We start from the raw sequence: 13705 nt of genomic DNA, 5'->3' as shown, positions 1-13705 counted from the left end.
GCGGGGGCAGCGGGCTGCGGCGCCCCTCCGCGGCGCGCGCGCGCGCGCCCGGCCAACGGCCGCTAACGGCCACCAACGGCCGCTAACGGCCACCAACGGCCGCAGCGGGGGGAGGGGAGGGGGCGCGCGCGCGGGCCGGGCCGGGGCGCGGGCGACGCGCACAGGAAGGCGCGGCGCTGCCTTTGACGCAGCGGAAAGCCACCGCGGCGGCGGCGGCGGCGGCAGGGCGGGCGGCGCTGCATAAAGCGCGCGGCGGCGGCAGGCGGCGAGCGAGCCGCCGCCTCAGGACACGGCCGCCTGCAGGGCTCGTCCCGCACCCGCGCGCGCAGGCAAGTCGGGGCGGCGGGAGCGGGAGCGGGGCCGGGGGCAGCCGGTGTGGCGGCGGCGGCCGCCGCTCGTCTCCGGTACCGCGGGGATGGCGGCGCAGTTCGCGCCCTCGGGCCGGGCCGGGCCAGGTCATGCGAGCGCTCCCGCCTGCGAGCAGCCCCGCGCGAGTTACGGGAAGGCATCAGCAGGTTGCTGCCTGAACAAAACCTTGCTCCTTTTAGATAAAAATATTGAGCTTTTCTTACCAGGTTTTGTCAGGATATCAGAAACACTAGGATTTGCCAAAAATTGCAAACAGAACTCCCACTGAAAATGAACATGCGTAGGAATCCTACTTATTTTGTGAAAAAGTTGATTGTGCATCGTGATGTGATTTCTTAAGAAATAAGCCCGTGAAGGCATGTAGTTATCAGTGTAGCAAAAAAGAGTAAAATGCAGCTATATATTACTTTTCTTAAACGATTTGAAAAAAACAAGTAAACAATCAGCAATATTTTTCCTTCTACTTAATAAAAGTAATAGGAAAGGGGGGAAGTACTGTTGGGCACGTTCCCACCGACTTTATCTGGTGTCCTTCCTAGCACGCACACTCGTGCCATGCAGCCTTTGTAGTAAAGGTCGCTTCTGCTTTGGCAGAGGCAGGTGCTCAGGACACTTGTTACACCCTGAGATGCTTCATCGTTTTAATTCTTTTCTTCTGACCGAGGAAAAAAGCAAAATGAAGGGACACAGTATTAAAAATGTGATTTAATCTGTACTTCACAACGTTGACATTCTGAAAGTGTGATGCAGAACTGGAAATAGAAAAGTTGTTTATAAAAAGGTCGGCTTTTTATAAAAATGTCAACTTTGATGAAATCACATCTTTTCTTGCAGGAAATTTTTTCTATCAAAACCATTCAAACAGATCTAATGCTGACCTGTTGCAACCTTTAGTCCGTGACTCTGGATTTTATGCAGTTTTTTAACATTAACAAACATAGTATCATAATAAAAGAGATGATGACCTTGTCTAAAACGGGTTTCGTATCATTTTCCTTTTGTTATTGAGACTTACAAAATAGCAGTGTGCAGCAGTGTTTACTAAGGATTTCCACAGCATAACAACATAATTAAAAAAAAAAAGAACTGAACAGGCAGTTTTAGGTGCCCTATGAAGGCTGGGCATTCTGCGGGTGCTCCAAGCCTGAGTCCTCTACCCAGACATTCTGTGCTCCATCTTAAAGTGCATTACAGGTTCCACTCCTCCAGCATACCCAGCTTTCCCTCTGGGAAGGGAGAGTGATGTGCAGCCCTTCTCCTTCTAGCACAGCATCATGGTGCAGACAGAGCACACTCAGGGACTGGGCTGCCAGGGCAGGCTCCATGGCAGCCCTCTGTTACACTCATCCACTAAATGGGCTAAAGCAGCAGATCAGTTGCCACTTTTCTACTGTATGCACGTATTTGAGCTCTTCTGCTGCTGCTTTTGGCAAATCTTTCCTGCGCTAAAAAAATTGCAATGAAAACAGAATTTTAACAAGTGGAACTAATGGTGATGTGGCACAAACCTAGAGTGTAGATACCCAAAAAGTAATGTTCTCCCAAGTGGAGATGAAATCACTTAGGGTGGAGCCTACTTTGAGAGCCTGCTCACCCAAAACAGCCTCTTTAGGCTATGGAGAGAAACAGATATTCAAAGACAATTCACCCCACCTAAAATACGGAACAACTGAGCTTTTAACTCCAGTATCTCACTAAACAGTCAAAAGTTAATTGGGATAATTATTCAGTTAAGAATTTCAGAGCCTATTTTTCGATGATCCTACTCCTGTTTTTCTTTTATTTTTCATATGACCTCCCTCTTTCATGGGTTTTTCTTTTTTTAACATCAAATCACAGAATTTTATAGTAATTTAAAATGGAAAAAATATACTGGATGAATAATTTAGGTTGGAAAACAAGCAATAGTCTCCAAATAAGATGTAGGAACAGCACGAAAAGATAAAACATTCAGTGGCATTAGGAGAAATTTGAGTGGTGTGAATTCATCAGTCAGAGCAAATTGTATGCTTTCTACTCCTGTTTCATAAGAATTTTTACCTACATTTGAGATACACAATTCTAAACTACTTCTCTTCAGACAGATGCTATGTAAATGAATGATTACTTATCTGGCTCCTTTATAAGCGTCATACAGTGCCCTAGAATGTTTGCATTAAGAAGAAAAAATGGCAGAGGTGACCATTCAGGTGTAAAATCTAGAACTTCTTTTAATGGACTTGCTCTCTTTTCTCCCTCTTTCCTTTAACTAACTTCAATTTCAACCCAAGTAAAGATTGAAAAGAGAAATAAAATTTGGAAATGGAAATGAATTTGGAAGTTGGAAATGAAAGTGGAAATTGGGAAAGAGAAAAGAGGAAAATAGGAATATTAAAATGTGTTTAAAAAAAGAACTGTCTTGAAAATAAGAGGTTTATACACTATGAAATATCAATTCAATGTCAGATATCCAGCTTTCAATAGTACATGTGTTTAACCGTTTCTTTTGCAGTATGTCCCAATGGAGTCAAGTTCAACAATTGGAAATAAAGTTTTTGGAGCAAGTAGACCAGTTCTATGATGATAACTTCCCCATGGAAATCCGGCACCTGCTAGCACAATGGATAGAAAGCCAAGATTGGTAGGATGAAATTTATTCCCTCTTTTAAGATTTGAATCATGAACTATTTTTTCTTTATTTGGCAGATTTTTAGGGAGCTCATTTGTGAACTGTGCAGGCATCTGTATTCTAAGAATACTATTCCTCTGCTATGGATTAAGTCTGTTGTTGAACTAGTGTTACCCTTAGTTTAAATAAAGGATTAAAGAGGCATTCAGAATGTCAGTAAAGCATTCATAAAGCTCCAAAGTTCTGACTCTTAATGTATTAAAAAAAAATTTCCATTGTACATATTTTTTATGGCATGGACATGCATATATGAAAAGACAGAACAAACTAAGGACATTTCTCTCTTGCTTCTATTCCTAATAAATCAACTACCGCATACTATATGAAAGACAAGGCAGTGCTTTTGAAGAAAAAAGCTGATGCCATTGGGTATTTTTTGTGCATGTGTTGAAATAATGACTTTAAAGAAAAAAAACAAATTTAAAAATTAATATAATTATGCATATAATCAATGTGTAAAGGTTCTATTGATGGATTTTCTTAGAGCTCTTTTTTTCTGTCCCTTGCAACTTTGAACTTAAGGCTTGTCTGGAGGTGAGGTTTCATTTGAACTTATTCCTAAACAAAATCCATTAAGATTGGTTTAGTAAATTAATAGAATTAGTTATTTAATGGAAAAAGTAATGTGTCAGTTTTCAATGGAAATGTTATTTGCTTATATTTGCAGCATAAAATTATTCCTCTTGTCCAAAACAACAGTTTAAAATGGATGCATAATTTTGGGGAGCAAGCCAGCTATTTCCAGGAACTATTGTCTAGAAGGTGAATTTATGAACAAATTTGGATTGAATTAATTCGATATGTATCTTAAGAAAATTCAGAACTAAATGCCAAAAAAGTCTGTATTGGTAGTACTGGAAAGAGACATCTCAATTTTTCAAGGTAATTCCACAAGATGATTAGAATGCTATGGCAAAAACTTGCTGAGCAGTGTAATGTTTCCTAACAATTTATAGCCTAGTGTTATAGGGCTATGGGAACATAGCAAACAGATTAAAATCGCCTCTACTAGATTTAGAAGGCATATCCAAAACAGGCTTCTACCATTTTGGGGGCAAGGAGAGAGTATGTCCTTAGGACAAGGACAACACACAGTCCAAAGGGTATCTTTCTCTATTGTGCTCACTAATGTTATTGCCCTTCATGTAACAAGCTGTTCCACAAACAGCAGAAATAGTCAAGCTGTTTTTCCTGTGTATTTGTGTCCTTTGTCCGCTGCCAACTCTTCACCAGTATTCTCAGTGTCTTTCTGTGTCCCCAAATAGTTTGGCTGGGCAAAAGCTCATCTGGTGCCTGGTGTGAACATACATATGTGCTGATTGGCCATCTGGCTACTGCCTCCTGGAGCAAGTTATTACTGCCTTTTCCTCAGTGGAGGCACTAATTTGGATCCCTCTGCTCTACCAACCTGATAGTTTCCTATACAATTTTTAAGAACATTGTATCTTTCAGACTTCAAGCCTGCTGTCAACTTTGTCTGAAGTTGGGCAGCAGGACCAGAAATTGTATTTGTGCGACTGACAAAGAGGGAGGCAGACTGTATGCACAAGCCTAGTTTCATCTGGAAAGCTGAATAAAGATATTTAAATGTTCAGTGAAAGAGAGATTAGACCCCTGTTTGTCTTCCCACTGAGTAACTTCATGGCCTGCGCTCACAACATCCTCATTCTCTCTATAAAGCTGCATATCTAGGGGAATATAAATCAGAGGGGAATCTAGGGGAATATAAATAAAACAAAATCAATTCTTTATATAGCTCTAAGTATATGCAAGAAGTAAATATATTTTTAAAGCCTTCATTTACTACCTTAATTTCTAAGTGGATTAGGATTTTTGGTGCAAATATTTTTACACTTACTATGACATTTTTGTTTAGTAACATACATGTTTCACGTTCATTTATTCTTCTGTAGGGAGGCTGCATCCAACAATGAAGCAATGGCAACAATCCTTTTACAGAATTTGCTCATACAAGTGGATGAACAGTTAGATCGAGTTTCACAAGAAAAGAATCTTCTCTTGATTCACAACCTTAAAAGAATCAGGAAGCTTCTTCAGGTAGGTTATTACTTCAGATAACAAATTGTATACTCTTAGGGGTTTCTAAACATAATGCCCAAATGCTTTTGAATGCAGTTCAGTCCTCTGAAAGTTCAGAGCCATCCTCATCACTGTAGATTTGAGCAGCTATGGGAAGGTCAAACCTTAAACAAGATTACTCAGATAGTAATTCCACTGCCAGCTACATTTGTGGAACAATATTTCACATTTTTAATGGATATTGCTCAGATGTAACAATGCTGTGACCTATTAGTTCAATATGTGTCTGGGTCTCAGTTCTTAAAAATAAGATTATTTAGTATTTAGGGATGTTAATATATAATACAAATGTAATTACTGTTTTTACAGACACTTATAGGTATTTAACTATGATTAATTGTGATTATTACAGAAATAAAAATGCATATTTAGGCCTTAATAAAATAGTGGCACGAAAAAGGAACCACTGGAAATCGATAGCATGTTTGCTATTTCATGCTTAGCTAGAATAATTTATGAACGGCTTAAAGGATTTTCCATTAGGCTTTTGCGAAGTGGTATTTATTTTGTTTGTCTGAATGTTTCTCTCATAACTGTTTATTTAAAGCAAGAATTCTTAAAGTTCCGCTTCATTAGTCATTTACTTTCTGCCATCTATGTCTTCTATATAAAACAGATACGTATCTGAGTTTAATGAAAGTTTGGGGTTTTTTCTCTTCTTTGATGGTATTTTCCATAGGTACTTCAATGATAGTTATATTGCTTGCAAAATGTTATCTGTATTTTATATATATGTTTTGCTCTGGAAAATCTTCATATGACATTGCCAATTATTTTATTCTCTTTATATCTGTGTATCTTTCTATTCTGTGTTCTTAGTGGTGGCCTTTTAAATATGTGACAATATTTCTATCACTACCACTTTTTCTTCCAGTATTATGCAAGTCATCTCATGTAACTTGAAACTAAGGTTGTTTTTCTTTTCTTTTCTTGTCTGTGTAGCAACATTATCCATAATTTCAATACTGCTCAAAAACAAATGTGGTTAACTGCTTTTGGAGTTAACTACAAGTTGAGCAGAAAGGGTAATTCTATTACTTCTGTCATGGTCTTAGTATATATTACCGTACTAGGCTTGAGAAAGAGCTGTATCACTCTAGTATAGTTACGCTCTGTGCAATAGCATGCATGTAGGAAGAGTGTTTCAGGTCAGTGAAGTTAGCAGTTGCATTACTGTATCACTGGCTTAGGAGACAGTGCATTTACGATTATGTTATCACAATGTGCACATGCAGAGGAATTGGTATGTATTTACAAACAGGCTCTATGTGATTAAAATCTCTGTTCTCTTTCTCCTTCTCCCACCTCTATTTTATTTTAAAAATTTCACCACAATTTAGAGAGGCAACTTTGTATAGCTAAATGTGTAGTCAGTCAGACATGGCAACTGAGACAGTGATCAGGCCATGGGCCACACATGAGTTTACATAATATATTGCCAATGTGAAAATGACTAGAATAAAAATCATATCCCTTAAGTCCTGGCACGTTTGGACATTATATTAGGTTGTGCTTCTGAAGAGCACAAAACAAATAAGACATATTCCAGGAAGGAGAGAGAAGGGGAGTTTTAAGTGATTTCTGATTAAGTGTTTTTTCAGATGGTAAGGGTCTGAGGTAAGTTTCTAGAACAAGCCAAAATGCAGAGGATTCTCCTTTACAACTGTACAGCTTGACTACAGTTGTCATATCCTAGTTAAAACAGTGGTAGAGCTGGCACCAGAGTTGATCTCTTCCTTTAGATAAGCTAGTAGTAGAAGTTTCATGAAGATTTGTCCAACCCATCATTTCACTTGACTGCTGGCTTTCTGAAAAGAAATGCCATGCAGGTTGTGATGTGCAGCAAGTAGTTTTCTATATCACTCTGTAGGATTTGATTAGTAAGGCTGTGATTTAACAAGCTATTAGAGGCAGAAAGATCTCTGCTCCATTGGACCTCAAAAGTTTATATGTTTGCAGTCTAAAGCATTATGAATTCCTTGAGAGGATATCTGTGATGCTGAATTTATACTACTTATTAAAAAGGGCCTCAGTCTTGAGCTTTGTGGTAAAATGTTTCCAGTTAAGAAAAAAATAACATCCCTCCCTATTACTAATAATGGTGGTCTTTCTCCATTCTATCAAGACAGCAAGTATCCTATTTTTAGATAAGAAGCTACTTGTACAGTTTCAGAGTACACATATGCGAACCAGCAGATACCAAATAGCACTTTCACTATTAGAGCTTTTCCTGATTTCTTATATAACCTTTAATACTATAGCACACAGTCTATTCTGATTTCTAAAATAACTACTACAGGTTGGAGCAGGACCAGACTCTTGCAGTGCTGTTCTTTCTTTTTTTTTTTTCTTTTTTTTTGGGGGATAGTGCAAATACCTTGACCTTGAAGTACATCTTCTTAAGATAAATCTATAACACACATTTTGGATTTTTATTTAAAATATTACATTTAAAATTCCATGTTCCAACTTGTAATTTTTAAAACATAGATTGTAATTACATCTTCAACCAAAGTAGGGGCTGCATGTTCTTTAGAGCTGTACATGCAGTCTGCTGAGCTTCAGCAGTTAAAACTGATTCCTTTACTGGGTAGGTAACTATATCAGAGGGAAATGTTATTTCTAGTTGTGCTTAACTTATTATTATCTGTCAGTTATTAATAATGGACTATGAACTGTATGTGGTGCACAGGTACTCACTGTTGCTGTTATAAAGTCCTTAAGTTTGAGTATGCAAATTATATAATTAGAGAAGTTGTGGCATTTCTTTTCAGATTTACATTTGAGTATTAGGGCCCTAATTTTTGAATGCTTCACTCATTGTATTTCATTACTTACTATCTAAGAAGCCTGGCATGGGACATTTGGCTCCATTGCCCAAAGCTGGATGCATTTGCACATACAAAACTCTTGTAATTTGAGCTATTTTCTGTCAGCTTTGTGAAACAAGATCAGAAGAGGTGACTGAAGTATACAGTATACTTCCCTAGCTCTATTTGTCTCAATATACCACCTAAAGAGAGGGAGGTTGGAAGGATAAGCTATAAACATAAAGAGATCTTTCACTGACTTTGGGGAGAAGCTTGGGTTCTTAAACAAGAGAAAGCTACATTTGTAAACATTTTTTTCAGTTTTGGTGACTCTGTGAACAGTGTTGGTTTGATTTTTCTCTGAAGGTTACCTACCTTATCTCTGCTTTGCTCTCTAGAGCAACGCTTCTTTGAAATTTCACAGTTCACTCCCCTTCCTTCCCCTTTACACCACACACATAGATGTACTGACATGTAGAGCGCACACACGTGCGCACACGCACGAAACTGTTCAACCTTGATACATGGTCTGAATGCGATGCTTGTTTATTATTTTGTGTCAAATTATGTTACCATATTAAGTAACACTTGTCAAGAAAGGTGATGCTGGAAACCAGCATTTATCTCTAAGTATGTAGAATACCACTTTGCACTGTGGTAGAAGTTCCTAAACATTATGATAATAACAATAATAAAATAATTACAAGTACCAAACACACAAAAGCCATACAAAATCAGTCTGTAGTTCTTGACAAAAGATAAAAGGTGAGATGAATGTTTAATTAATAATAGAACTAGATCATTAACGAGGAACTGCTTTAACAGGAGAAGTAATACACACTTTACAAATGGCCTGTGCAGCAATTTTCTGGACAGCAGACAAATTGTTGGGATCAAGATTCCTTGTGCTGTTACTGAATTTAGAAAGCATTTCATTCAATAGTTACTAGTACCACAGCCAAGGCACACTCAGTCTGAAAGGTATCATTGAGATTCAGATTTATTATCAAACAGAGAGTATGTTCTGTTATGAGCTTCACCTGAAATATTGCCTTAGTTACTCCGTGGAAATAAGGATGGAAGGAGCGGGAGAGGCTTGCCTGCCTCATACTTGCAATAGGAAATTTTGATCTGTCTTAAGAGTTGTAAAGTGCAATGAGGAGAGCTGTTAGCCCAAAGACAGCTCTGCCTAGAATTCTTCTTTTAGGCCACAGGGACCATCTCTGTTCCTTTAAAGTTAGAAAAATACGTATGGAACATGACACTTTTACTTGGACTTTTGACATTTCCAAAATTATACTGAGGCAAAAAGCAAACATTGACCAGGAAATGTGCAATTTGACCAAGTTACAAGTACTGGAAAAACACTAAGAAACTTAGCCAAGCAGCTATGGTTGCTGCTAGTTTCTGTGTCGTATATATAGCTCTCGGTAATTTGCTTCTCTATCCATTTCTTTCTTTGGTTGAAACATCACTTCCTGATGTTCATCTGGCATAAATGTACATATTAAAACCTGAATCAAAGTTTTAAGCTGAAATCCTTCACATTTACATCTTGCATTTTTCTTATTTCTCTAGCCAGCACATTAAATTTGCCTTTATAGTAGTCATTTTCTGCAGAGCGGTCTTTTGTTACTGTACTCTTCAGTGGAAGCTATTATGGCACATTTACTTAGCAAGGTTAGATTCCCCTTCCCTCTTCCCACAGAACTTCCACTCACACAGACAGCAGTTCTGTGCAGGCATGAAGGAGAGGAAGCCTTCTGAGGCAGTGTGGGAAGGAGGGAGCAAACTGTGCCTGTGGTTTCTTCTCCTGTTTAAAAACTAGATTGAGAAAAGCAATGCTGATTATTCGCAAGTACATGGTTTGTGCGGTTGCTATGACAACAAAATGTAAAAGGCAGGCGTGAAGCCTAGAAGAGCTACGTATCGCTTCTAGGAAACAAATTTTGGATGCAACAGTCTGTAAGACCTTAGCCCATAAACAATTACATCTTAGCTTTTAAAAGGATTTTTTTTTAAGTGACAGTGCACCTGTCTCTGATTTAAGCTTCTCTGCAATACGTGAATAGATCCAGTGCACAAGAAAACACTGATGAAATACAGAAACTCATGTAAGAAATAAACTGTCCATGTTCCTGACTCACATGCCAAAATCTTTGTTCTGTTAAGAACAGTGGGACAGCTGCAGTGCACTTGTAAGAGCCAAGGGACCAGCAGGCTCTGAGTAGCCCAGGACTCAGAGATGGGCACGGTTTCCCTAGCATCCCACAGTGGCTCCTGCTGCTTTTGCAGTGGTGCTGGGATATGATTGTAGGTCTCAGAATAATCCAGTAACTTTCATCTTGGAAGTCCCTATGTCCTTGCTTTTTCCCTCCAGATCTGAAAATTTGGAGCACTCAACAAGTACCTGCCAGCTGAGATGTAGTGCCATGCAATGCAGCCCTGCTGTCTGAGCTGCCTGCAGCTCAAGAGCCACAGATTGGCTGTGCTATGTATTACAATGGATACGTGACAATTAGATGAGAAAAAAGCAGAAATTCCCTGAATCATCCTGCTCACAACTAAAGCTAATATATATACTCTACTCCCTAGCAATCTTGTCTCATTAATGACAACATGATGTGTCACGTTGTTGTTTATGATTTCCAGAGAAAATTTGATTTCATGAATATTTCTTCATACTTGATGTTACATGTTACACATGACATGTGAAATGACAGATCTCAGGAACAGGAAGAAGAGCTACTCTGCTGATTTATCATTGAAGCTTGAGTTAACAAGTATACTGTGTACTTTGGGTTTTTTTTTTTTTTTTTTTTTTTTTTTTTTTTTTGCTGTAAACGATGCTTATTCATGACACTCAGTTAATTCTAATGGCAAATTCTTGTGTATTGGTGCAATTCACCCACTCACCAACCCTATGAGAGCCTCAGATGAGAACAGGGCAGACAATGGGCATTCTGCCTGAAAAGCACGTCTGTTAACACACCATGCACGTCTGGGGAAGTTCATACAAAAGAGGATCACAGGATTTGCTGATACACATTCACCAATTATATCAAAATGGACTTCTGGAAGGACAATGTTTATATGTTGGAGGTGTGAATTAGTACTTTAATCGATTATACTTTTTCCTCCTGCACAACCCTACTTTTGTTACAAAATGATCTGGAATAGCATCTTAAAGTATCTTCTGCCATCTTAATTGCTACTTGTTAACATTATGGCGCTTCTTTCCATACAACCCTGTTTCTAAGCAGTACAAAGAAATAGCGTCCTACTTTACATGATGTTACTCACAAATGTAACACAGCAGTGTATTCCTGGTTCTGTTTCAGTTTCTCAGTTATACTACACAGCCTATTTCCATCAATAAAGAGAACTGAACATCTTTATTCTTCTCCAGATAGAATCAAAATGAACATATAAAGGTTTTTATTATGTTTCAGGTCTGTTTATGCAAGTCACTGTACCAGAAATGAAAAGCATGAGGGATATTTCCTAACATTATTTATTTCAGTGCATTAAAGAAAATTGACAAAATATTGTTAGATCTAAAAGAGGATATTCCAGGTGGTACTTAACAGATATTTCTAATAAGCACTGTACTGAGAAACAGTTGCAAAGAATGGAAACATAGCCATTGAAGTTTAAGTTGCAGTTTCCTGTTAAACAGGATGAGAATGGAACAAAATAGAGAAACAGATCAGTTTTAATACACAACAGAAGAACCATTTTAAAATATTATTTATGCATATCTAGTGCTCATGTAACCTGCCACATCAACAAAGCAACAAATTACAGTAGGAAATGTTTCTAACCAATATGATCTGCTATCTAATATAATTCAAACTGAATTTTCATATTACCATCTTGCCCCCAATAAGTTTTCTAGATCAACTGCTAAGACTGTTTACTAAAAATTTTGGTCTACAAAGGGGAAACTGGCAACAGCAGATCATATTCTGAAGTAGCTAACCAACCTACTGTTAGTGATTTCATATTAATTGCTGAACATTAGCTAACAAGGATTAAAAAAAAAGCTTTTAATACAAGACTGAAAGAAGGTGACTTACTAAATTAAAATTGAGTTCCCAATTACTATTTATAGAATTCAAGCCTAACAATTTATATACATTTCCATTTGTTTTTGTAGAACAGATGTGAATTAGCTTGCAAACAGAAGTATAAAGACCCAAGCAAACAAACTTTTGTGGTCTTTGCTCATTCTTGAGTGTTAAGGGCCCAGTTGTGAACAAATATCTGCCAGAGCAATTAGTTAATAATGCTCTGGACTTGGAGAAAAAGGTGGAGAAAGATCAGTCATCTTTCACCTATGCTTTTTTCTTTGCCCTCTTTTGTAGGGGATATAGCATTTTTATTTATTTTGAAATAAATCTCATGTAAATAAGAAGCAGCACTACATTATTCATCTTTTGTGGCAGCACAGTTCTACTGTCAGATGATGAGATCTACAGCTGTATATTTTCTGTAGATACATGCTTAGAAACGCACTCTACATGCTTAGAAAACTACTGTTCCTATAAACTGTTCCTTTACTCTTGTTAGTGTCTGTTTGGAAGTACTCAAAGTTAGTACTGTTTGGAGTTTGGGGACAAATTAGGAGATGGAAAATAAAATCTCTATCTTTACAGCTTTATTTGCATTCATTACATACATGGTTGCATATGTCCTAAAGAATGTTATAATGTTTTGAAAAATTATGCATTATACTTTGTGAAAAAAGCAGAAATGCGGCATTGCATATCTGTGTTTTACGACTTCTCAATAGCTATTGTCTAAAAGAATTAAGGTTTCCTTTAAAGTTCTCTTATGTATTTTGAGAGGGAGGAGGGGAAATCTAAAAATAAAAGTCAAAGAAGAACATTGTAAATAGTGTCACAGGTACTTCCTCTTAAAGACCTAGATAAAATAGAGCTATGTTTTTATTAGAATAAGACTTTTAGTAAGAATACTGCCTGTTTAGATAAAGATTTTAAAACCTCACAAGCACTTTACAAGGAAAGACTCAGTCCTTGTGATGCATCTGAGAGAAAGGTGTTGTAGTATTGTTTTCATTGTATTTTCTGTCTGGTACATAATTAGAGGTAGGAAATAAATCAAGGCAAAATGTTGTTTGTCACATTTGAAGGTGAAATGAAAAAGAGAAATAAGTGTGTATTGTTATGCCTTCCCATGCATACACTTTTTGAGCTACACAATTATAAAAAGTTTTTTTCTTAAAAAATAAAATGAAAGAGATTTTCTTTCCTTCTTTTTGTATTACATTAAGGATGGCATACCTGCTTATCTACAAAGATGCTCAGAACCAGACTTAGTAAAATAAGGATATCACAAGCGAGTAATGAGGAAGGAAATGTATCTCCACTTGACTTTGTAACCCTGTTTCCTATCTCTTTGTGTCCCACCTCTGTTCCATCAGCTTCTTTTAAATATTCTTTTAACTTCAACAAATATATCAACAGTCATACTAGTTAGTAGTTCCATGCTTCCCATTAAGATCTTGTTGTATACACTTTAAAACCGTAAAGTAGGCTTTTTCTAGTAGAACGAAGGAAAACCAGAGTTAGTGGTTTTGATACCTTAAAAAGAAAAAGAAAAAAGAAAAGAAAAGGAAGAAAAACAGAGAAAAACAATCAAATTTTAAACTACTAAAACCTACTCAAAGAGGTCCTTTTCAGGTCACCTTGAAAACTAGAGGAGATAATCAGGTAAAATTCTGACTGACTTTCTA

The 13705-nt window shown here is 37.5% G+C and overlaps 1 protein-coding gene across 3 annotated transcripts in view; it reads left to right on the top strand.

Annotated features, from left to right (window-relative positions):
* The first annotated feature begins 240 nt into the window (after window positions 1-240).
* The window catches only part of STAT4 (signal transducer and activator of transcription 4), a 44541-nt gene continuing 31076 nt past the window's right edge, over window positions 241-13705 (top strand). For all 3 annotated transcript variants that reach the window (XM_062579450.1, XM_062579449.1, XM_062579448.1), the window contains exons 1-3: window positions 241-329; window positions 2861-2989; window positions 4951-5095. In XM_062579450.1, coding sequence (XP_062435434.1) covers window positions 2862-2989; window positions 4951-5095 — 273 coding nt within the window. In that variant the 5' untranslated portion in view covers window positions 241-329; window position 2861. The remainder of the gene's footprint in view (window positions 330-2860; window positions 2990-4950; window positions 5096-13705) is intronic.

This window comes from Rhea pennata, chromosome 6 (assembly GCF_028389875.1).
Source record: "Rhea pennata isolate bPtePen1 chromosome 6, bPtePen1.pri, whole genome shotgun sequence".
Classification (NCBI taxonomy): domain Eukaryota; kingdom Metazoa; phylum Chordata; class Aves; order Rheiformes; family Rheidae; genus Rhea; species Rhea pennata.
Note: the sequence above shows the minus strand (reverse complement) of the source record. Positions and strands in the feature narration are given on the sequence as shown.